This window comes from Maylandia zebra, linkage group LG12, assembly GCF_041146795.1.
Source record: "Maylandia zebra isolate NMK-2024a linkage group LG12, Mzebra_GT3a, whole genome shotgun sequence".
Taxonomy (NCBI): domain Eukaryota; kingdom Metazoa; phylum Chordata; class Actinopteri; order Cichliformes; family Cichlidae; genus Maylandia; species Maylandia zebra.
In genome coordinates, this window is record NC_135178.1 from 34741955 (window position 1) to 34767006 (window position 25052).

Consider the following 25052-nt stretch of genomic DNA (forward strand, 5'->3'; position numbering starts at 1 on the left):
ACCACAGTAGAAGAATACAGGAAGAGTTTGGCATGTTCAAGTTCATCACTCCACAGAAATATGCCACACACAGACTGACATTGGGGAGTGATCGGTAACCTCCTCAAGCCTGTAGGTAAAAGCTTTAATGATGGAAGCACTGAAACAGTAGGGCAGTGATTTAGAAAAGCTTCAGCACCGACATGTCAAAGGCAGGGAGGGGAAATTTACAGCTAAACAGACCACAAAAAGTAGAGGTTGGCTTTGTTATATGGCCCGGGGAAAGTGAGGCATGTTAGTGTGTATGCTGCAGCGCGGCTCGAGTTGCCAGCTAGCTCACAAGCATGACTGTTTTTGTTCAATAAAACAACCTCCAGTGAAATAAATGTTTATTTACACTTTTTGATAAATAAAAAGTAAAACTGTTTAAGATTACAAAAATGATCTGCACCTGTGTGCCGTACTCGTGCAGTTAGGATCAGTTCACTCCCCTTACATTAAAAAGTGACATTGTTATAATAAGAAGAAAAGGAAACAAAGAGGAAACACGAACTGACCCCAGGTTACATTTAATAATCTCTTCAAATTATAAAATCCTAATTACTGAAAAGATACAAAAAACTAAACAAAAACTGAAATACAGATGTACAGTTATTCTGTTATTACATTCTACAATGTGACATATGTTTGTGGATTTAGCTAAGGTCCAGCCTTTAGGGAGATTAAAACATTTACAAACATGAGCCTATCAGACTGAGGCACAGCCTCGGTAACCTGAAATAGCACCACATATTTACACTTCCAAATCATGTCGCCCTGTGCCACTTTGGAGTAGATAGAGTCCTTTGTTAGGTAAACTAACACAGGACAATGTTGATCTGTGACGTTGTTGAAGGAGTGCAAGTCCTCAGTCAAAAATAAAAACACCCTCTGGAGACCCCATCAAAGCATTTAGTGGTTTCTTTCACAAACTGTCGTCATTCTGCTGAAGCTTTCAGACAAAGTTCCTCAACCTTGAGTTACATCAGTTTAGCTTCAAAAGAAACTGGAAAAGTGCTGGTATGGGAAGGTAAGCATTTATAAAATTTCAGTCTCACTCTTCAAGTATCCCGGTCTGCTACATGTGACAGATTTGAACTAAGTGGGTGCACTGCTTCGTTCTGGTGTCTACACGCTTAAGAAGCCTCCTTGTTTGAAAGATCACAGCGCTTTCCCTTTTAATGAGCTTTCAGTGGAGGAGCTTCTCAGTGTCCAACACAGTAATTGTCCATGTATGTAGGCATGAGCTCATAAACAAGGCCTCTAAAAACAGTGCTGGGGTCAGTGTCGTCTGATGGGTGGCTCCAGCTTGTTGGACAGGGCGGTGAGCACCTGGTCAAACTTAGAGTATCGCAGAGCCTGTTGCTCCTCGGCCCCCCGGCTCCCCCACAGCAGCCGCATCTGGAAATCAGTCAGGAAAAGCTCCAGGACTTCGGCCTGCTCCCCGAAACCTGCAACATCACATCAGTTTAACATTATTAGCAGCACAGGAGTGTAGAAAGGAACCAGAGACTACCATTTCTACCACAGAGGTCCCTGTAACTGGACCTGTCTCAAACATGAACAAGAACAGAATATATGTGTGTGAATAAGAGGGATGGACAGGGAAGCTGCAAGGAGCAGAGGTAATGAAGGTAGAGTTTAAATATCAGAGGTCAACTATCAGAATAGACATAAAGTGCACAAGAAAGGTGAAGAAGAGAGTGAAGCCAGGGTGGAGGGGGTGTGGATGAGCATGAGGGGTGATGTGTGACAGAAGCCAGAGCAAAGAGAAGTTTTATTACATGGAAGTGAGACCTGCGGTTGGCGTGACAAGAGGTGACATGACATCATACCCATAGGGAATAGGGTGCTCCTGATGGATGAAGACCCCATCAGGAGCAGAAGAAGCAAGGAAGAGTTTATTTACAGGAAGTGAAAGAGGAAGTTCTTGCAGTTCACTATACAGCCTTGGGTTGTTCATTTGGCCTACCAGGCGTGAAGCTATTTCTTACTGATTAATAATAATATAAACTTAAATAAACATAAACTTAAATATCAACTTAAAATAAACCATCAGATCAAGAATGACCTTAGAATGGGATTTAGGAAATTAAAACACTTTTCCTAATGATTTTTTATAATCAGATTATTTAATGCTGCAGCATGTACCAGTCTCTTCAATAAAAGGTTTCAAATGTAGTTTGACTTGCATGCATTTCATGCATGCCTCAATCTGACTTTATTATATTTTATTGCAGGTTGCCACCTGGTTGGAACCAGTGTGTTGGACTTTTTCCAGATTGAAAAAAAAAAAAAAAACATGCTCTAGGCTACCAACGCTTAAGTGGCTGCTAAGAAATGCTAGGCTACTTTTCTACTAAAACTTGAGGAAAGCAGTATTTAAAAAAAGAAAGGGGAAAACGTGAAAGCACATTAGAAACAACATGAAGAACAGCAGTAAGCTGCAGCACCTAACATGCGATCCGTGTTCCTGCAGTGGAATGGCAACTGTGTGGAGAGTAAATACAGCAGGTCCCAAGACGGATCCCTGTGGTCTTTCGTGTTTAAATTTTCTAAAGGCTTGTATTTCATTTGCTAATGTTATAAAGCAGACATACTGCATTTTGTTTTTGTCTCTCACCTTGTAATTTGCTCTCAGCGTTAGAGCGGTAGATGCCCCCTAGCTGGGCAATGGTTCTCGCCGCCCCGAGGTGGAACATGACCACTTCCACCCCAACTTCCACCGTTTCCCACAGTTCTGTCCCCTCCTCACCCACCACCGCATTCTTCTCCATCAGAGTCAGAAGAGGGAGGACGTGGGGGAAAGTGGTGTTGGACAGCGGACAGCTTTCTGGAGAGTTGAAAGACAGATACAGAGATCATGTTTGTTGTGGAAACAATGGTGTAGCACCAAGATATGAGCAGGAATTGTTTCTCCATGCTTTTATCATGTGGTGTCGAGTTCAGGAGACGCTCTACCTCTTCCATCGTTCAGGCTCTTCATAAATGGCCTGAGAGTTTTTTCATAGAGAATGGCACCTTCTGTGTGCCGCTGCCGTAACGCCATCCAAGTCTCCTGCAGACGGGACACCTGAAAGACCGAAGAACAACACTATTGCTTTTGTGCCTTCCTCTCGTTTTGTATATATTTGTTTTATTCGATTTGTCTTACTATTTGTATTACCTGCACAGCTGAACCCACAATTGTTTGACAGCTAATCTTATAGAAATTGTCCCTGTCTTTATTTTTTTCAGTCTGAAAATATAGTTGAGATGTATATGATTCCTAAAAATATTCAGAGGTGATGTCTTTTTTTATGTAAAGACAGTTTTGAATATATACAGAAACTTTGCCAGAAAAGACAGGCCAAGTTAAAAATATATATTAACAATAACTAAGAAAAAATATAAAATGAAGAAACTTTTCTGCATTTGAGTTAATAAAATCACTGAAAGGTTAATAAGTTATCAATAAATGACTTTGCACCTTTTGTTTGAGGATGTGATGAAGCACCCTGATATCAGAATTGTGACATTTTACAGCCTGACACCTTGAGGCAGGGAAACCCAAAAGAAGGCCGAAGGCTAAATCATGTAAGCGATAACATTAAATATCAGTGGGCCTCTTAGCTATTCCTGAAATTAAGCATCTTCACTAAAGGTGAGTCACAGTAATAATAATAATAATAATAATAATAATAATAATGGATTGCATTTATATAGCACTTTTTGGGGCCCTCAAAGCGCTGTACAATTCCACTATTCATTCACTCTCACATTCACACACTGGTGGTGGCAAGCTACAGTTGTAGCCACGGCTGCCCTGGGGCAGACTGACAGAAGCGAGGCTGCCATATTGGGCCATCGGCCCCTCTGGCCATCACCAGTAGGCGGTAGGTGAAGTGTCTTGCCCAAGGCCCGGGGCTCGGACAGTCACATATTAAACAAATATGTAAGACTGCGGTCTTCCATTTGCGCAACATCTCTAAAGTTAGAAATATCCTGTCTCAGAGTGACGCTGAAAAACTAGTTCATGCATTTATTACTTCCAGGCTGGACTACTGTAATTCATTATTATCAGGATGTCCAAAAAACTCGCTGAAAAGCCTTCAGCTAATCCAAAATGCTGCAGCAAGAGTCCTGACAGGGACTAGAAAGAGAGAGCATATTTCTCCTGTTTTGGCTTCCCTTCATTGGCTTCCTGTTAAATCCAGAATTGAATTCAAAATCCTGCTCCTCACATACAAGGTCTTAAATAATCAGGCCCCATCTTATCTTAATGACCTTGTAGTACCATATCACTCTATTAGAGCACTTCGCTCTCGCTCTGCAGGCCTACTTGTTGTTCCTAGAGTATTTACAAGTAGAATGGGAGGCAGAGCCTTCAGTTTTCAGGCCCCTCTTCTGTGGAACCAGCTTCCAGTTTGGATTCGGGAGACAGACACTAGCTCTGCTTTCAAGATCAGGCTTAAAACTTTCCTTTTTGCTAAAGCATAGTTAGGGCTGGACCAGGTGACCCTGAATCCTCCCTTAGTTACACTGAGTTATTAATCTCTGTCTCTCTTCCACAGCATGTCTTTTATCCTGTCTTCCTTCTCTCACCCCAACCGGTCGCAGCAGATGGCCCCGCCCCTCCCTGAGCCTGGTTCTGCCGGAGGTTTCTTCCTGTTAAAAGGGAGTTTTTCCTTCCCACTGTCGCCAAAGTGCTTGCTCATAGGGGGTCATATGATTGTTGGGTTTTTCTCTGTATCTATGAAGCGCCTTGAGGCGACTTTTGTTGTGATTTGGCGCTATATAAATAAAATTGAATTGAATTGAATTGAACCGGCAACCTTCCGGTTACAAGACGAACTGCCAACTCTTTGAGCCATGATTGCGCCCTTATCAGTATACACAGTAGGCAAGGGGTTACAGCCTCATGTTTGTTGTACTACGCTGTTCCATTAAGTCAATATTTGTTAATCTCTTACCTATACCCTGGTTTAACTTTACCCCGGGCAACCTTTGTTACACATCCCTTGCTCTTCCGGCTGTTTCCTGCGTGCTTCCCCTATCTCCATGAACACAAATAACCAAAGCTCCGTGCAGTGCATGTTTACCTGCGGAAGCTCCAAGGCTCTCATGACTGCAGCGAAGCCAAACATATTGCCCATTGTGCTCTTGAGCTCAGCAGCGATTTGGATGATTTTGTGAAGCAGGCAGGCTCGTTCTTCAGTCGTCCCCGTGCAGCCCAACACGTGCACAGCCAACATAATCGACATGGTTTGAAACCTGCAGGAATGTTATGTTATATCAGGTCATGTCAGCCCACACAGTGATCACACTTTGCTTAAAGAGGTCCTTAAAGTCAGAACAAGACTTCCAACAGCAGGAATAGGGAGACAACATTGAAAGGGAAAGCAGACATATGACTAAATAAATCACGTAGTTAAAAGAAGGCTAAAAAAAAGATGGAAAGAATTATAAATTACTATGAATAAATTAGGAATAACACACCATGTCATTGCTGTTGTGACACTCCTGTGTATAAATGCCCCACTTAACAGCAGAAAGTCTTATAGCCTGGTAACAAAGCCAGGTTGGTCTCTCTAGTCTAGTCTACTAACTTAATTAGCAGCATTATAGTTTATGGTTCCAGTTTGTAAAAACATTTGATAGTAGATAAATTTGCAGATAACTAAAAACCAACTTGGTGGACAAAAGTCTAATAAGGCTCATGTCAGATATACACCGTTCTATCACGCTAATGAACAGCTGAACTGGTTGAACAGTATTCACCTCTCCAGCAGGTCTAGTCTTAACTGTTGTCCATGTGGCAGCGTGAGCAGCTCCATCCCGGAGGTAACGCCCATCATTCTTTGCACCTCTGGCGTGACCTCCAGAATTCTGGCCACCTAGGAACACACACAGATGTAAGAACTGCTGCATTAGATTTCAGTTAGCGGAAACAGGATGAGCAGGAAAATACACTTTAAAATCTCCTGAAACATCTGCATGTTTTCACACATCAATAACACTTTGATTTAGAAATGGTTTAGAATTTGCATTCAAACAAATACCCCATAGTTTACCTGTTATCACTAACGCATAGCTAGCCCTAGATTTCCTTCAGCATAGTTGCCACTGCGTTCAGACTAAAATAAAGAAATCCCTAAACCTTTCTGCAGAGCTGCAGTCCATCCTTAAAAAAGTCCCTATTACTTTACAAATATTGATTAGAGCAGCTATAAACAGTACCATGCAGTCAGCCTTGGTGATGTGTTTGGCCATTGTCCTGGGATCGACCTCCACCAGAAGCTCCTTCACCCTCCGCAGGACGCCCACTTCTAGAGGCTTATTCTCTTTTCCCATCAGTGGTGACTGGTACCTGCTGGGTTTGAAACAGGAGACCGTCTCCACCACAGGTGAAAAGTACACATTCCCATCCTCGGCCCTCAGTGGGTCGACTCCCGCTGACCCCTCTTCTGCCTGCAGCCTCTCCACATAGCTCTGAGGACCAGGGTACAGCTCTGTGTAGCAGCTCCCGTCTGCATGAGAGGAGGGAGAGACCTGGGTGTGGTGAGGTTGGGGTCTGTCAAGATGCTGTCTCTGTAGAGTGCTGCTGGGAGAGGGCAGAGGTTGGACGGTGTCCGAGCGCCTCGGCAGGGACGGAGTCACAGTGGGAGTCCGGCTGCTGGACGGAGTTCTGGATGTGGGGGCTGAAGAAGAAGGGAGGGAAAATTAGGAAAAAGATGTTTACAAATATTTATCCAAATAAAGCAGAATAAATATATACATTTCGGACACTACTTGAGATACATAATAAGAGGAAGTGGCACATTCTTTGTGGATGATTATTATAGACTAATGAACCCATGACAATGAAATATACTGATAGAAATATCATCAGTATAGCTGATCACTGTGGTTAATAGTTTTGGACAATTATTTTAGGGCTCTAAGGCAGAGAGGAATATTATACCATCATGGCTTTTGGGTTGACTCATAGTTAATTAATGTTAAACTTTGTGCGCCTCTTATTTTCACCTTAGTCTGTGTCTTGGTGTTTCCCTTTTTTAGTTTACTTCCTGCTTTATTTTGAAGGACAATTTCTTTTTTGCTTTCTGCATTTTCACTTCCTTTCTGTCAGTTTATTTCTGCCTTCATTATTGTCTAGACTGAGTTTACTGGTGCCATGATATTTCTCTCCCCGATTTGGATCTTTACTTACAAACTTTAATGTCATTTAGTTTATTCACCGTCTTTGGTTTCTTTGACTTCACTCAGTCATGTCAGTTAATATCAAGCGGCGCTGCTCAATTTGTTTTTTAATAAACAGAAATGTAGATTCCTTTTTATCTTTAATTGTTGTCTCTGACTGCAATTAATCTACCGTGTGAGGACATCCACTAGAATCATGTGAATCATTTAATTAATTAGTCAATTAATAGGACACACCTACAGTATAATGTATCTTTTGAAGACTTGCATTAACTCTTTCGAACTCTATTGCAGCTTTACTTGGGAATTTTTTTCTTGTTAATGTTTTTTTTCCTGATCATTAACTCATGGCCTGCTATTTGTTTTAATGTGCAATTTATTTGTCTTGTGAAACAACACGTTCACTTTTTTAAGTCAGAGGGCGAGGTAATGAAGTTCATGTAGATGAACTCACTATTTGAACACACTGTTTGATTAATGCACGCCAATAACCTTCTACTTACATCACACTCAATTACAACAGTTTATTTCTATGTTGCCTTCAATTTTTCAATTACTTCCATTTTATCCTCAAATGTCTTCACCCAAAACCATTCATTCATTTCAGATACACTTGTCTTTGTCTATAGTAACCTGTAGCAACAGTATTATCTACTACATCTATAGATCAGAGTTCACAACATTTGATCCAGTTTTCTCTTATACAACCAACCTTGCTGCTGAAAACTACAAAAGGCTCTGAACCTTACTCCTGCTACCTTAGAGCCAATGCGGTCAGAGGTATTTTGCTCGTCAGAGCCCGATGGCAGTCATTCACTCAGAGACCGGTGAAGCAGGCTGGACACACAACCAACAGGCTCTGGTTGAAACGTGAGATCTTTTTACAGGGACGCTCTAGGTAAGTACTTAGATCAAAAACCCAAGATCAGCAAGAGTTTTAGAAGATAAAATGGCATTTTAATGTAAACCCCAAATACCTTTAATGCTGTTTTAGAGCATTTCTTTGTGTAGTTACGCTGCGAGTTCTGTTCTGAAATATGCATGACCGACCAGCTAAGTAGTAGCATATGGATTCTCACAGAGGAACAGAATATTTCCCAGATGTCTCCTCTCAACAATAACAAGGCTGAGCTTTATGATTGCATGGAGGAATCTCACTATATAAACCATCCTCATTCACAGTCATAGTTTGTTCTGATCACAAGGAACAAAAGCAAGAAAAAGAATGAATTGTTTTGGAATCGGATGCATTTCAGCTTGGAAATTTGTTTTCTTTCGAAAAAAAGAAGGAAGCTTCAAAGGTCACACAAGTTCAGACTTTCTCAAATTAAATACAGAGAGAACATGGAGTTACTTTTTTTGATGCAAAACAGAAAGATTTTTCTTATAAAGTTTTGTTTTGATTATTTTAAATTCGGAACTAAGGAAAAAATGTTAAGTCTTGCAAGCACAAAAGGTCTTTTGACTGGTGGTGGTCAGAGGGCCCGGTGGCGCCAGTGTCCGGCAGCCTCGCCTCTGTCAGTGCGCCCAAGGGTGGCTGTGGCTACAATGTAGCTTGCAATCACCAGTGTGTGAATGTGTGTGTGAATGAGTGGATGACTGAATGTAGTGTAAAGTGCTTTGGGGTCCATAGGGACTAAGTAAAGCGCTATACAAATACAGTCCATTTAACATTTAACATTAAACAATGGCAGCTTTTACAATATTTATAATTGTTGCTTTACAATTGCTTTATAATTTCATACCCACTAATGCTGGCAGCTGTGAAACAGGGAACAAAAAACAGCTTTGTTGCCTTCTTTTAAACCTCCTGAGATTTAGAGGCAGGAATTTCCACACTGCAGTTGAACCAGTGAGCTGCAGAAAATCTGGAAGCTATGCAAGTATTAAAGTAGGGTGCCTCAGCTTAGTGAAAAACTACTGGAAATCTTTTGTAGAAAGACTGGTGGTGGTGTGAATCAGGGTGGTTTTAGCTATATGGCAACCTTTGCTGTCAAACATAAACTGAAATGACTGAGTTATATTATTTACTCAGATTAGTAATCTAGATCACTAATGATGTACATTATAAAATACCAAAGTATTTTACAATGCCACATTCCCAAAGTGAAATTACAAGGCTCAGAAGTTAGCTTTTTAAATACATCCCGACTTCTAATCAGGAAAATAAATTGGCCTCTTGGATTTAACTGTCATTCTTATGTTTAATAAGAATCACTAGATAGCATCTAATGTGTTCTTAAACATTCATAACTTACGTTTTGGTTGTCATCATTGCAAGTTGCAGAAATCCATTGTCATTTCTTGATCTGGAGTCACTACATCACTGCCAATATCTTCCAGTGTGTATGCAGGAAGGAATTTTTTAAATAATTTTTCTTTGTTTTTAAGTTCATAGAAACCCTTAAACTCAAGGCCCTTACTAAACAGAAGGAGAGATTTAACATCTTGACATCTCTGTCAGAATCTCTTTCAGAGATGTGCCATCCAAGCTTCCTGGCACTTGCAGTGCTGCTATGCTCCACATTGTTGGTAAATGGAGGGAAAGTCTTGGTGTTCCCTGTGGATGGAAGTCACTGGATCAACATGAATATCATCATCGCAGAGCTTCACTCCAGAGGTCATGAAGTCACAGTGGTGCGGCCAAACGACACCTGGTACATCAAGTCAGAGTCCCCCCATTACAAGACCATCACTATAAAGTTCTCGAATGGTTTTAACAAAGAGCACTTTGAGGCATTTGTAATGGAAACACTAATCATGCGTCGCCAAGGTGCTTCACTGTGGACTCGATTATCAATGGAGCATGACTTAGTGAAACAGTTGTATCAAATGCATGTCAAAGTGCTTGAGATGGTGGAGGGAATGTTTGAGGATACCAAGCTGATGCAGAGCCTCCGTGATGCCAAATATGATTTGGTTCTGACTGATCCTGCAATTGGTACAGGTGTTCTTATGGCTCACCGTTTGGGTCTTCCACTTGTCTTTAATGTCCGATGGACTATTCAGGGTGAAGGCCATTTTGCAATTGCACCTTCCCCACTCTCTTACATCCCCATACCAGGGACAGAGCTGACTGACAAGATGACTTTCATTCAGCGTGTCCAGAATATGCTCTACTTTTTCTTCTTAACTTTACAAAATTGGTATATGACAGAACCAAACTACAAACCATTTGTCCATCGTCATTTTGGCAGTGATGTACATTACATGGAGCTGTTTCAGTCAGCAGACATCTGGTTGATGAGAAACGATTTCACCTTTGAGTTCCCTCGACCCACAATGCCAAATGTTGTCTACATGTCAGGATTTCAGTGCAAACCCTCCAAGCCCCTGCCTAAAGAGCTAGAGGACTTTGTGCAGAGTTCAGGTGAACATGGTGTCATTGTGATGACACTGGGATCTATAGTGGAAAAACTTCCAGAGGACATCGCTGAAGACATTGCTGCTGCTTTTGCAGAACTTCCTCAGAAGGTGATTTGGAGGCACAAAGGCAAAAGACCATCCACCCTTGGTAATAACACGCGAATCTTGGACTGGTTACCCCAAAATGACCTCCTGGGTCACCCCAAGACCAGAGTGTTTGTGGCCCATGGAGGCACCAATGGGATACAGGAGGCCATTTACCACGGTGTGCCCCTGGTTGGCCTGCCACTTATGTTTGACCAGGCTGATAACTTCTTCAGGATGAAAGCAAGAGGTGTGGCCAAAGTCCTTGATATTGCAACAGTGAACAAAGAAAACTTCTTGGAGGCGCTAAAGGAGGTACTCTACCAACCATCCTACAGGGAGAAGATGAAGAAGCTGTCCAGCATCCAAAGAGATCAGCCTATGAAACCGCTGGACCGAGCCATGTTCTGGATCGAGTTTGTCATGCGGCACAAAGGAGCGGCGCACTTAAGGACGGAGTCTTACAAGATGTCCAGCATCCAGTACTACTCGATCGATGTGGCAGCCTTTCTGCTGACAGTTATTCTGCTAGTATTTACCATTTTTATTTCAGCAGTCAGGTTTCTATTGCGTAAGTTATTTTACAGAAACAAAGTCAAAAAGGAATGATGATTGTTTTGCAAAATTTGTATGCTTGTCGTCTGTTCTCTATTCAGAAGAAGGACGGAGATAAATTTGTACTGGTAGTGTAACAAACCTGAGTGTGTGTGCAGCTCAATTCAGCTATACAAATCTCACATTTTCTAATGACCTCAGTCTAGCCATATTTCAGATGTATTTTTGCTTATTTGTCAGTATCTTAAAAACTTAAAATAGAAATTATTTTCAGTGTTGTTCAGGGAAAAGTTAGTAAATGAAGCAAGCAAATCAATGAATCAGTTATGGGTTTATATTCATTTGATTTGGAATAGTCTGCTGTTTAAACACTTTAAGAATCACCACATTTCCTACAATTGTCTAACCGTTAAACAGGGACACAATTAAATGTTTCTGACTGTAGTATGGTGATGATGCCTAATCCTTTATTAAGAGCACATAAGAAGAGTTTGGCCTCATGCAGTGCTCAACAATAGAATATATATTTTTTATATGTATTTTTGTAGAAATTTCACAGAATTTTATGGTGATATTTTTTAAATTTATTACTAAAACTTATGTATCCTGACCAACTTATTCACAGTAATATAGAACCAGTGTGCAAGTAGCTGACGTTCACTATGTACTGTATATTTTCCCACTCTATTTTAAACGTTGTTGGAATACAAAATAAAGTAATTTGAAATCTGATACAACTTGATACACGCACTTTATTACATTTAACTATGGATCACTATTCATCACTTTGCTGTTTTAACAAAAAATAAATACAGAAATGTCTTCATTGTTAAATTTAATAACATGACTACATTTAACTAGAGAGAGATACTCCCTACAGCTTATGACAAAATTTGATCCGATTTGATTGATGGCCCTAATCATGACCTTTTGACCTCCCCCCTCCCCCCCCCCCCGGAAGTGTGTAATTTGATCCCCTAAGCGTGACGAATTGCATCCGGAGAAGGGAGGGGGAAACCCCGGAAGCGTGCCACCTGTCCCTAAGCGTGACGAATTGCATCCGGAGAAGGGAGGGGGAACCCCCGGAAGCGCGGCACCTGTTGTTGGGGAAAAAAAAGAAAAAAGTTTTTAGAGGGAGGAGAATAAAAGCAGAGAGGAGGAGCACAATTTCTAAGGCACAGACGCAAGATGGATTTCCTTCTGCAGCCCAGCAGCGCTCCTGTGTACTTGGACGGCGAAGAAATCTGCTCTCCCAAAGAAGGCTTTGAATATGACATATTCAAATACAGCATATTTACTATGGAAGGCCTCGATCCGGACCTTATGACCCTACCGGAAATACTCCGGAAGTGTCTAGTCATTTTCAGACCTGATGCGTCATGTTCCCTAAGCATGAGGGGAGGGGTATGGTTGCTGGGGGGAGATCAGAGAGGGTTCCTGAAGCACAGCGGTGACGCAGCAGTTGACTCTGTGCTGTATAGAGAGACAGAGCGGCAGTTAGTTTTCCACAAACTCATAGTTTGAATTCTGTTTCGATATTATGACAATTTTCTCTGTATTTCTTTTTTTTTTTTTACAATAGCGGATGTAATTTTACTTTCTTAAGCTGCACCGGCGTTTGTAATGGGAATAAAGAGTGACTTCCTGTAGAGAACCGTTTCTTTCAATAGTATTTTATTTTCCTATAATACAGACGCAGTAAAAAAACCTTTAAGATACACCATAGCTTGTGATGAAAATAAGAACTTTCTATCCGCTTGTAACCTACAGGCTGCCTATGTGTAAAAATGAATAAATATCCCTTAGTGAATACTACTTTTCCCTTTGAGAGTCCTTTTTACAAGAGACTGAAAAACAAACCATAATAGCCGTGACAGGAGCTCTTGTTTCACACACACACACACACACACACACACACACACACACACACACACACACACACACACACACACACACACACACACACACACACACACCGTGGGTCAAGGAGGAATGAGACAGCAGATATCAGTTTTTTCTCAATGCTTATAACCTATAACGCGTCCTCCAAAAAATTATTATTATTATTAAAACATCTATATGAGGTAGCTTTTGCGCAGCCTGCTCCTTGGTAGAGTTTTTTTCTTCATTACTTTTACAATGGGTTTTCTCAATAGACAGAAAATGATGACGCTGAGGAGTCAACAGCCGATATTATCATTGCTTGTAACCCGGTAAATAATTTCGTACATCTCCCCATAAAATAAGCCTTAGTGGAAAAAAGCTCATATTAGGGGGCAGGGATAGCTCAGTAGGTAAAGTGGTCGCCCCATGATCGGAAGGTCGGCGGTTCGAATCCACTTAACGGCTACCCTGAGGTACCCCTGAGCAAGGTACCGTCCCTACACACTGCTCCCCGGGCGCCTGCTTAGTGGGCTGCCCACTGCTTCACTGAGTGAATGGGTCAAATGCAGAGAAAAACAAGTAATTTCCCCATGGGGATCAATAAAGTATCCATTATTATTATTATATTCGAATAAGTTTATTCCCCTCTGTGAGAAAGAGTTTTTTTCTCAGAGTCAACCATGAGGCGAGTTTTGTCAACAGGAGGCGAGCAAGAACAACTGTTGCCCATAAAGTAAAACAAATATCCGCCTCTAAGTCGTATTTTACCGTTGCAGAATGTGGAAAACAGACAGCCCTCACAGGAGGCACCCAGGGGCCCACCTCACACACCATAGTTAAAATATTTAAATTTCAACTAAATTTGTAGTAATGATCGGATTTCCTCACTTATCTACACCACACTCCTTGTCCTTGATTTCTTATCGTTTCTTATCGTTCCTCTGTCCCTTAATAGAAACCACATATATAGAAACTATCCTCCCTTTCAGTTGTCTTTTGCACTTCCATATCGCAAAGCAGTTACTGTAGGTTATTTTCTGCTTATGCATTAATGTAATTAATTAACTTATTTATCCTTAAGTAAGGTAATGACTTGAGTTCTAATGCTTTTTGTCTCTTGAGTTAGCTGTCAATGTGGGATTTTTTTCCCCTTTTGTTCAGTTAAAGCTGCCTTTCATTCTTCAACACAGCTTAAACTCTAATAGGTAAGCTTTCTTGTAATTTCTTAGTTCTGCAGGCTTCTTGAAAGACATCCGAGACTCTTCTTTGGATGCTGGCTGCCTTTTGTTTTGTTTTCTGTCAAGATGATCCCACACCGCTTCGATTATCTTGAGGTTCGAACCCTGGAGAGATCAATCCATGACTGATGCGTTGTTTCATCCAGGCATACTTTGACTACATTGGCAGTATGTTTGCGATCATTGTCGTACTGAAAAATGAAGTTGAAGCCAATCAGACACTACGTGGTATTACATGGTCGATCAAAATCTGGTGGAACTTTTCTACATTCATAATTTGATTAATTTGGATAAGAGCTCCAACAACACTGGCTGAAATCCAGCCTCAAAGCACGGTAGAGTATCCACGCTGTGTTAAAGACGGCTATAGACATTCACTGTTGTATCTCTCTTCGGACCTCTTCCATGCATATTTCAAATTTGGATTCATTACTCCATAAGACATATTACAGCTGATTTCTTTTTCCAGTCAATTTCTTGTGTAATTTGGCACACCTCAGCCTTATTTTTCTCTGTTCTCCTTCCTTAAGAATGGCTTATTAACAGCCACCCTTCCAACTCAGATAACTTTTGATGAGGTTTCATGAAATGTTTACAGCACTCGAGTTACTCGCCACGGCCATCCTAAATGCTAAGAACACTAAACTTTAATTCTAAATTACGTAATTAACGTTAACCAGAAAAAACAAGCCAAAGTCGAAATGTTGCTGAGCTGACCTGTGGTATGCTATGTCTTCTAAAGCACGTATAATGTAAACAGAACTGGTCTTTGCACAGAAGCCTGTGGAGCTTCATAATTAACCTCAGTGTGTGAAGAGGACTCTCCATTTAATAATAGCTGTAATAAAATGTTCTGGCCAACGGTGTTAAACGCTGCACTTGTGTCTAGCAGGGAAGATTTCAACTTTTCAATATGAATGAAGGCTGAAAACTGATTAGATTAATGTCTGATGACCTTTTCTGTGCTTCTTCAAGTTTGTAACACCAAAAATATTAAAGGATGATGTAAGGTTCACAGGAAGAGTTTAATTAGACACACATTTACTATTTTCTTTATACTCTTTCTTTCTTGACATGTTTAATATGCTTACTATCAGAGGAGAAAATGACCCTTGTGTAGTTTAAAAACTTTTTATTTAATCAAACTGTAATGTTGTTGAACTCTGACAGACGTGTCTTTTAATCTTGTCAACAAATCCTTAATCACCTAAATCTGCCATTTATCATCTAGTAAAATGTTCCCTCTGCTTCTGTTGCACATCTCCCCCCGACACTCTCTGCTTCACCTGTCCTGTGCAGGTGGTCCAACCCCTGCCTGCCTCCTTAAACCGGGGTGTTTAAATCTCTTTACCTCTGTTGTGAACTTCACACAAAGCTTGTGGTAACAAAATCAAACTGACGAGGATCTTGTTTGAAAAAAAAAAAACAACACACACACAGTCACGAGACAAAATAAAAACAGACTGCTCAAAGCAAAAGCAGAGCCCTCACAGCTGGTAGTACAAAACACAGCGACAACATGCGTATTAGATACCCTCAGTGCCAAAAGCATAAATATGAAAAAGGTGGGATCACCAAGAATATCCTAAAAATGGCGTTGAGGTGGGTGTTACAGTGAAAAAACAAAAAGCAGCCAAATTTTCATCTGAAAATGTTGAATTTTTGTAAAAACAATGCTCTGTAGTTTGATACTGTCGTTACAGACAAAGCAGATGTTTAAAGCCTTTGGACGCACATTTGAAATGCACTCATTCTCCTTATCAGCTGGAAACATTAAAGCCGTAAAATGACTTTTTCGAACGGATAAAAACTATTGAACAGCAGCAATGTTGAGCCTGTTCCAGAATTTGAATGTACATGTGTTGAAGGTGCGGGTCTTGTTGAATTATTAAACATACTTTCTTTAATTTTTCGAGCCACAAAAACAACAACTTTTAATTTCTTCTGCTTGAGTATCGGCCTCGGGTAGCTCTACTTATCATTGCTCAGTCAGTTGTCTGTTTGCGCTACTTTTTCAAGGAGCAGTGGATTATTGGTAAGGGTGACTTTATGTGTTTAGCTACTTAAGTGGAAGTACTGTGGATAGTTTTACCTTACATACATAGATCTACCAGTACAGCTTCTGAGGTAACTGTTTACAAAATGTTATAATCTATCCACAAGTTCTTTGCAATTTTACATTGATAAACATTATCCTTAACACATTTGGCCCACATAAAGTGCTATGGCCATCACACTGTCATTTAGAATTGTTTAAATAACTCGTGTCTTAAGTCCTTCCATCAAACAGAAAATAAAAAAATAAAAAAAGTCGCATGGTTCACTTTATATTTCTAACATTTTGTGATATAAAGTCGTTCATAACAAACTGAAAGGCCGGGAGTTTAAAATGGAAACCGATGGAAGCAGAAGTAGAAGACTATAACGTCACAGAGCACACGGTGTCTATTATTGTGTAGACATTTATAAATAAGAGCTTAATGAAGATGCTTAATTTCTTAAGAAATAAACAGGTGGCGTGATCTTTATCAAAAGTGGATGTTGCATCTGTGGCTAAACCCCTGTACCCAAAAACTTTAAAAATCTACTGTGTGTGAGGCTGTGTAAGTAAAGCTTGCCCTTTACATTTTATTACAGCTATTATTAAATGGAGAGTCCTCTTCACACACTGAGGTTAATTATGAAGCTCCACAGGCTTCTGTGCAAAGACCAGTTCTGTTTACATTATACGTGCTTTAGAAGACATAGCATACCACAGGTCAGCTCAGCAACATTTCGACTTTGGCTTGTTTTTTCTGGTTAACGTTAATTACGTAATTTAGAATTAAAGTTTAGTGTTCTTAGCATTTAGGATGGCCGTGGCGAGTAACTCGAGTGCTGTAAACATTTCATGAAACCTCATCAAAAGTTATCTGAGTTGGAAGGGTGGCTGTTAATAAGCCATTCTTAAGGAAGGAGAACAGAGAAAAATAAGGCTGAGGTGTGCCAAATTACACAAGAAATTGACTGGAAAAAGAAATCAGCTGTAATATGTCTTATGGAGTAATGAATCCAAATTTGAAATATGCATGGAAGAGGTCCGAAGAGAGATACAACAGTGAATGTCTATAGCCGTCTTTAACACAGCGTGGATACTCTACCGTGCTTTGAGGCTGGATTTCAGCCAGTGTTGTTGGAGCTCTTATCCAAATTAATCAAATTATGAATGTAGAAAAGTTCCACCAGATTTTGATCGACCATGTAATACCACGTAGTGTCTGATTGGCTTCAACTTCATTTTTCAGTACGACAATGATCGCAAACATACTGCCAATGTAGTCAAAGTATGCCTGGATGAAACAACGCATCAGTCATGGATTGATCTCTCCAGGGTTCGAACCTCAAGATAATCGAAGCGGTGTGGGATCATCTTGACAGAAAACAAAACAAAAGGCAGCCAGCATCCAAAGAAGAGTCTCGGATGTCTTTCAAGAAGCCTGCAGAACTAAGAAATTACAAGAAAGCTTACCTATTAGAGTTTAAGCTGTGTTGAAGAATGAAAGGCAGCTTTAACTGAACAAAAGGGGAAAAAAATCCCACATTGACAGCTAACTCAAGAGACAAAAAGCATTAGAACTCAAGTCATTACCTTACTTAAGGATAAATAAGTTAATTAATTACATTAATGCATAAGCAGAAAATAACCTACAGTAACTGCTTTGCGATATGGAAGTGCAAAAGACAACTGAAAGGGAGGATAGTTTCTATATATGTGGTTTCTATTAAGGGACAGAGGAACGATAAGAAACGATAAGAAATCAAGGACAAGGAGTGTGGTGTAGATAAGTGAGGAAATCCGATCATTACTACAAATTTAGTTGAAATTTAAATATTTTAACTATGGTGTGTGAGGTGGGCCCCTGGGTGCCTCCTGTGAGGGCTGTCTGTTTTCCACATTCTGCAACGGTAAAATACGACTTAGAGGCGGATATTTGTTTTACTTTATGGGCAACAGTTGTTCTTGCTCGCCTCCTGTTGACAAAACTCGCCTCATGGTTGACTCTGAGAAAAAAACTCTTTCTCACAGAGGGGAATAAACTTATTCGAATATAATAATAATAATGGATACTTTATTGATCCCCATGGGGAAATTACTTGTTTTTCTCTGCATTTGACCCATTCACTCAGTGAAGCAGTGGGCAGCCCACTAAGCAGGCGCCCGGGGAGCAGTGTGTAGGGACGGTACCTTGCTCAGGGGTACCTCAGGGTAGCCGTTAAGTGGATTCGAACCGCCGACCTTCCGATCATGGGGCGACCACTTTACCTACTGAGCTATCCCTGCCCCCTAATATGAGCTTTTTTCCACTAAGGCTTATTTTATGGGGAGATGTACGAAATTATTTACCGGGTTACAAGCAATGATAATATCGGCTGTTGACTCCTCAGCGTCATCATTTTCTGTCTATTGAGAAAACCCATTGTAAAAGTAATGAAGAAAAAAACTCTACCAAGGAGCAGGCTGCGCAAAAGCTACCTCATATAGATGTTTTAATAATAATAATAATTCTTTGGAGGACGCGTTATAGGTTATAAGCATTGAGAAAAAACTGATATCTGCTGTCTCATTCCTCCTTGACCCACGGTGTGTGTGTGTGTGTGTGTGTGTGTGTGTGTGTGTGTGTGTGTGTGTGTGTGTGTGTGTGTGTGTGTGTGTGTGTGTGTGAAACAAGAGCTCCTGTCACGGCTATTATGGTTTGTTTTTCAGTCTCTTGTAAAAAGGACTCTCAAAGGGAAAAGTAGTATTCACTAAGGGATATTTATTCATTTTTACACATAGGCAGCCTGTAGGTTACAAGCGGATAGAAAGTTCTTATTTTCATCACAAGCTATGGTGTATCTTAAAGGTTTTTTTACTGCGTCTGTATTATAGGAAAATAAAATACTATTGAAAGAAACGGTTCTCTACAGGAAGTCACTCTTTATTCCCATTACAAACGCCGGTGCAGCTTAAGAAAGTAAAATTACATCCGCTATTGTAAAAAAAAAAAAAGAAATACAGAGAAAATTGTCATAATATCGAAACAGAATTCAAACTATGAGTTTGTGGAAAACTAACTGCCGCTCTGTCTCTCTATACAGCACAGAGTCAACTGCTGCGTCACCGCTGTGCTTCAGGAACCCTCTCTGATCTCCCCCCAGCAACCATACCCCTCCCCTCATGCTTAGGGAACATGACGCATCAGGTCTGAAAATGACTAGACACTTCCGGAGTATTTCCGGTAGGGTCATAAGGTCCGGATCGAGGCCTTCCATAGTAAATATGCTGTATTTGAATATGTCATATTCAAAGCCTTCTTTGGGAGAGCAGATTTCTTCGCCGTCCAAGTACACAGGAGCGCTGCTGGGCTGCAGAAGGAAATCCATCTTGCGTCTGTGCCTTAGAAATTGTGCTCCTCCTCTCTGCTTTTATTCTCCTCCCTCTAAAAACTTTTTTCTTTTTTTTCCCCAACAACAGGTGCCGCGCTTCCGGGGGTTCCCCCTCCCTTCTCCGGATGCAATTCGTCACGCTTAGGGACAGGTGGCGCGCTTCCGGGGTTTCCCCCTCCCTTCTCCGGATGCAATTCGTCACGCTTAGGGGATCAAATTACACACTTCCGGGGGGGGGGGGGGAGGTCAAAAGGTCATGATTAGGGCCATCAATCAAATCGGATCAAATTTTGTCATAAGCTGTAGGGAGTATCTCTCTAACTAGTTAAAACATATATTCAGGATTTATTAAAGTTTTCCATCTGACACCTATTTATTATGCAATTTTTCTTTTTTCATTGAGGGATAATTGAAGTCACTATTTTTGTCAAGTTTCAGCTTTACCATTTTGTTACATGAAACATTTTAAAAGTTCTTATTGTTTTTACTCTTAAACCTTTTGAGGTCGAAGTCATCATCAGCAATGACCCCCAACCCCGAGTAGTATTTATTTAAAACTGTTTCCTAAGGTTTTGATCATCAGACGAAAAACTACTAAACATTCTCACTGACGATATATGAAAAACTATGAAGGGTTAGGTTTAACGTGATTACCTTTCATGAAGCACTAATGTCTTATTTGCTGCGTGAGTAAAGTGAAGTATTGGACTGTATCACTTTACTGGAAGAACGTGAAAGCTGAAGAATTTGTTCAAACTGGTCTTATCCTGAAGAACAGAAATTTTCCATCACTTTCTAATAAGAAATAAAGAAGCTTATCGGTGTTTCCTTACATTATTTAAATTGACCTGAATCAATGCAAGTTTTTAGTTATTGAAACCAAAGAAGACTTGTAGGACAATCTCATACACAGCAAATTCAAAAGTGTTAAATTTTTTGGTGTTAATAGTCTTCTTGCAAAAGTAGAGTTAATTTTACTCTAAGCAGAGTCACATTCTTTTAATGTAACTCTGAGGTGTAAAATGATAGTAGTTAAAATCGAGTGTTAAAAATGAGTGTTTCTATGTCAAATCTGGAGGTGTTACAATGGAAACATTAACTCTTGACCTCTTAACTCTGAACTCCTAGAGGGGCTATGACACCAACAGAGTAAATTCACAGACTCCGCCCCCAGCACGGCTCCAATCGAAGCTGAAGTGAAGCCGTTTCAGAACATTTTGCTCTACATATTCGAGTTGTTTGCCATGCTTGGTAAGTCATTTTTTCAAAGATTGTTTCAATTATTATTATGAGCTTTTACTTCTGTGGCTCTTTGGAGTTGAGACAAAGCTGTGTGGAAGGCAGTAGCCATATTGCTCGGTGATAGCATAATATTCTGTTTTAGCTAGCTGAAAGGTATTGTTTGCGGGCAAATACCACAGCCTTGAAAAAAAGCTTGCATGTGAATTTTCAGTCAAACCTTTGGTCAAATACACCTAAAACAATGTCTAGAATGTGAAATGTTGGTATAATGGTGCTACTTGAAGCCTGAAAACGATCGCCCATAAAAAAAAAACGAGCAAACAGCAGTAGCACACGTCCTGACTGGATTCTACGTTAGCATAGATCCCTCCAGAGTTTTGTGCACACGGTTTAGGTAAAAATGAAAAAGGTTGAGGTTTTACATTTAGTTCAGTATTACCTGTTGCCTGTGTCTTTGTCTTTTGGGAAAATACTTTACACAAGTAATGGCTCAAAGAGGATTCCTTTTTTTTACTGTGCTGCAATTGTTTACTGGATTATTTGTGCCGTTAATTAGTGTCAACTAATTTTTATTCAATCTCCGCACAGGATATGCTTGTGAAGATGGAATATGAGGGAGAGCAGAAGTGCGTTGAAGTTCCACAAAGGGATGAATGAAGGACATGCATATTGTATTGAAGAAATAAGTGATGAGAATGCTGTTATTTGCATTTACCATGTCAGACCTTTGATAAACAAAATTCTAATGAAAGTGAGAACATGTATACTGTTACATCTTTCAGAAAATGTTTTGAAATTGGGGTGCACAGTTCAGAATAAATGTTTTTCAAAAACCATTGCATCTTTTTAGTAAATGTTTATTTCCAAAAGAAATTTCTAGAAGTTCAGAACAGTAAAATTCCTGCTTTTTAGAATGAATTAGAAGATAACTCTTACATAGTTAAACTAAAATACTCTTTGAGAGTTAATATATAAACTCTTAACACCCAGTGTTAAATTATCAACTCCAGACAGATTTGGTGTTTAACACTAAATCAGAGTTAACGTACCAACTCTCCAAAAAGAGTTAAATTAACACTCTCTGGTGTGGACCCATATAGACACTTTAATAGTGTTGAAATCAAATCCGACAGTGTTAATTTGGACATGCTGGATTTGCTGTGTAGTGTTTAGAGTTTCACTTTAGTTTTTCAAATTCACCTGCATTTCATTATTTTTTTTTTAAATTTAATTTATTTTTTTCAAATGTTACAGTGAATTCTGCCTTTTTTCCCTCATATTTACACTTTAATTAAGATCATATGAACAGTCTGGGGTTCCACACCACAATCACCTTTACTGTGCAACATGCTCGTCTCTAGCTCCCAAACTTCTTGTCAGCCTCTATTTACTGAAGGAACACAAACTTTAACTTATCTCTTAAAAGAAAACATTACTGCAGATAATGAGCAAAGTCATATTTAAAAACAAAAAGTAAAAGATTAAATGTTTAACATGAATATTCATAAGAATCAACGAAGTTTACATATATAAATGTTGACTCTAGAATTCAAATCAAGTACAAAAAGGTTTAGCTGATTGTAACGTTTGAAATGAACTCTAATCAAGAGGACAAGTTTCACGTTTTTTGTTGGAATCATTGTTTAGTCATACAGAAGTTATTTCTTGTTTTGCTGTTTCTTTGTGACTACGGTGTTAAAAAGGTATGAAAATTTAGCGGCAAAGTCACTAACTTATCAATAATGAGATCAACAGTAGGAGATACTCACTGCTGTGAGTAAGAGGCTCATGACTTTAAGATAATAATCTACATCTATAACTTAACCTTTAAATCTGAGTTTTTATCTTAAAAGCCAAAACCAAAGCAGACCTGGCAAATACATCTGACCTCCAAATTTATATATTGGCCAGTCCATATTTTCCCAAATTAAACTTTATCTCAGGTATATCTGTCATTAGTTATTAGGGTGATACAAGCTCTTGAACTCAAACCATTTGCTTAAGAAATAATCTAACATCTTGACATTTTTGTCAGAATCTCTTTCAGAGATGTGCCATCCAAACTTGCTGGCACTTGCAGTGCTGCTATGCTCTACATTGTTGGTAAATGGAGGGAAAGTCTTGGTGTTCCCTGTGGATGGAAGTCACTGGATCAACATGAATATCATCATCGCAGAGCTTCACTCCAGAGGTCATGAAGTCACAGTGGTGCGGCCAAACGACACCTGGTACATCAAGTCAGAGTCCCCTCACTACAAGACCATCACTATAAATTCCTCAGCCGGATTTGATGAAGAGCGCTTTGGGGGATTTGTTATGAAAACACTAATCATGCGTCGACAAGGTGCTTCACTTTGGACACGTTTATCAATGGAATATGATTTAGTGAAAGAGTTTTATGAAATGAATAAGAAAGTGCTTGAGATGGTGGAGGGAATGTTTGAGGATACCAAGCTGATGCAGAGCCTCCGTGATGCCAAATATGATTTGGTTCTGACTGATCCTACGATTGGTACAGGTGTTCTTATGGCTCACCGTTTGGGTCTTCCACTTGTCTTTAATGTCCGATGGACTATTCAGGGTGAAGGCCATCTAGCAATTGCACCTTCCCCACTCTCTTACATCCCCATACCAGGGTCAGAGCTGACTGACAAGATGACTTTCATTCAGCGTGTCCAGAATATGCTCTACTTTTTCTTCACATGTTTTCAAATTTGGTACGTCACAGAACCAAACTACAAACCATTTGTCCATCGTCATTTTGGCAGTGATGTACATTACATGGAGCTGTTTCAGTCAGCAGACATCTGGCTGATGAGAAACGATTTCACCTTTGAGTTCCCTCGACCCACAATGCCAAATGTTGTCTACATGTCAGGATTTCAGTGCAAACCCTCCAAGCCCCTGTCTAAAGAGCTAGAAGACTTTGTGCAGAGTTCAGGTGAACATGGTGTCATTGTGATGACACTGGGGACGCTGGTAGAAGAACTTCCAGAGGACATCGCTGAAGACATTGCTGCTGCTTTTGCAGAACTTCCTCAGAAGGTGATTTGGAGGCACAAAGGCAAAAGACCATCCACCCTTGGTAATAACACGCGAATCTTGGACTGGTTGCCCCAAAATGACCTCCTGGGTCACCCCAAGACCAGAGTGTTTGTGGCCCATGGAGGCACCAATGGGATACAGGAGGCCGTTTACCACGGTGTGCCCCTGGTTGGCCTGCCACTTATGTTTGACCAGGCTGATAACTTCTTCAGGATGAAAGCAAGAGGTGTGGCCAAAGTCCTTGATATTGCAACAGTGAACAAAGAAAACTTCTTGGAGGCGCTAAAGGAGGTACTCTACCAACCATCCTACAGGGAGAAGATGAAGGAGCTGTCCAGCATCCAAAGAGATCAGCCTATGAAACCGCTGGACCGAGCCATGTTCTGGATCGAGTTTGTCATGCGGCACAAAGGAGCGGCGCACTTAAGGACGGAGTCTTACAAGATGTCCAGCATCCAGTACTACTCAATCGATGTGGCAGCCTTTCTGCTGGCAGTTATTTTGCTAGTATTTACCATTTTTATTTCAGCAGTCAGGTTTCTGTTGCGTAAGTTATTTTACAGAAACAAAGTCAAAAAGGAATGATGATTGTGTTACAAACTGTGTATGCTTGCCATCTGTTGTCTATTCAGGAGAAGAACAGAGATAAATTTGTACTGGTAGTGTAACAACCTTGAGTGTGTGCAGCTCAGTGCAACAATACAAACCTCACATTTTCTAATGACCTCAGTCTACTCATATTTTAGATGTCTTTTTGTTTATTTGCATTTGGATCTTGAAACTTTGAAACATAAATACATTGCAGGAAAGTTTGGTGACAAAGTAGAAAATAAGTAAAGGAATGAGTTGTGGGTTTAAATTAATATGATTTTGAATATTTTGCTGTTGTAAACACTTTAAGAATCACCACATTTCCTAAAATTGTCTAACAGTTAAACAGGGAGATAATTAAATGTTTCTCACTCCTGTATGGTGATGATGTTTAATGCGTTATTAAGAGCACATAAGAAGAGTTTGGCCTCATGCAGTGCT

At 40.1% G+C, this 25052-nt stretch overlaps 2 protein-coding genes and 1 pseudogene across 4 annotated transcripts in view; 2 read left to right on the forward strand and 1 right to left on the reverse strand.

Moving 5' to 3' along the window:
• Positions 1 to 355: 355 nt before the first annotated feature.
• Positions 356 to 25052, reverse strand: part of sh2d3cb (SH2 domain containing 3Cb) — a 64248-nt gene continuing 39551 nt past the window's right edge. For both annotated transcript variants that reach the window (XM_004555723.3, XM_004555724.3), the window contains 6 exons: positions 6238 to 6698; positions 5779 to 5894; positions 5100 to 5271; positions 2980 to 3091; positions 2642 to 2851; positions 356 to 1469 (listed from right to left, as the gene is read on the reverse strand). In XM_004555723.3, coding sequence (XP_004555780.2) covers positions 1300 to 1469; positions 2642 to 2851; positions 2980 to 3091; positions 5100 to 5271; positions 5779 to 5894; positions 6238 to 6698 — 1241 coding nt within the window. In that variant the 3' untranslated portion in view covers positions 356 to 1299. The remainder of the gene's footprint in view (positions 1470 to 2641; positions 2852 to 2979; positions 3092 to 5099; positions 5272 to 5778; positions 5895 to 6237; positions 6699 to 25052) is intronic.
• On the forward strand, positions 8008 to 11680 carry LOC143412347 (UDP-glucuronosyltransferase 2A2 pseudogene; annotated as a pseudogene). Its single transcript, XR_013101202.1, has 2 exons — positions 8008 to 8098; positions 9665 to 11680. The product of XR_013101202.1 is annotated as a UDP-glucuronosyltransferase 2A2 pseudogene (transcript).
• On the forward strand, positions 8019 to 25035 carry LOC101483791 (UDP-glucuronosyltransferase 2A2). Its single transcript, XM_014408144.4, has 2 exons — positions 8019 to 8098; positions 23011 to 25035. Exon 2 carries the CDS (start codon positions 23025 to 23027, stop codon positions 24603 to 24605), a length of 1581 nt encoding a protein of 526 aa, XP_014263630.2. The 5' UTR covers positions 8019 to 8098; positions 23011 to 23024; the 3' UTR covers positions 24606 to 25035.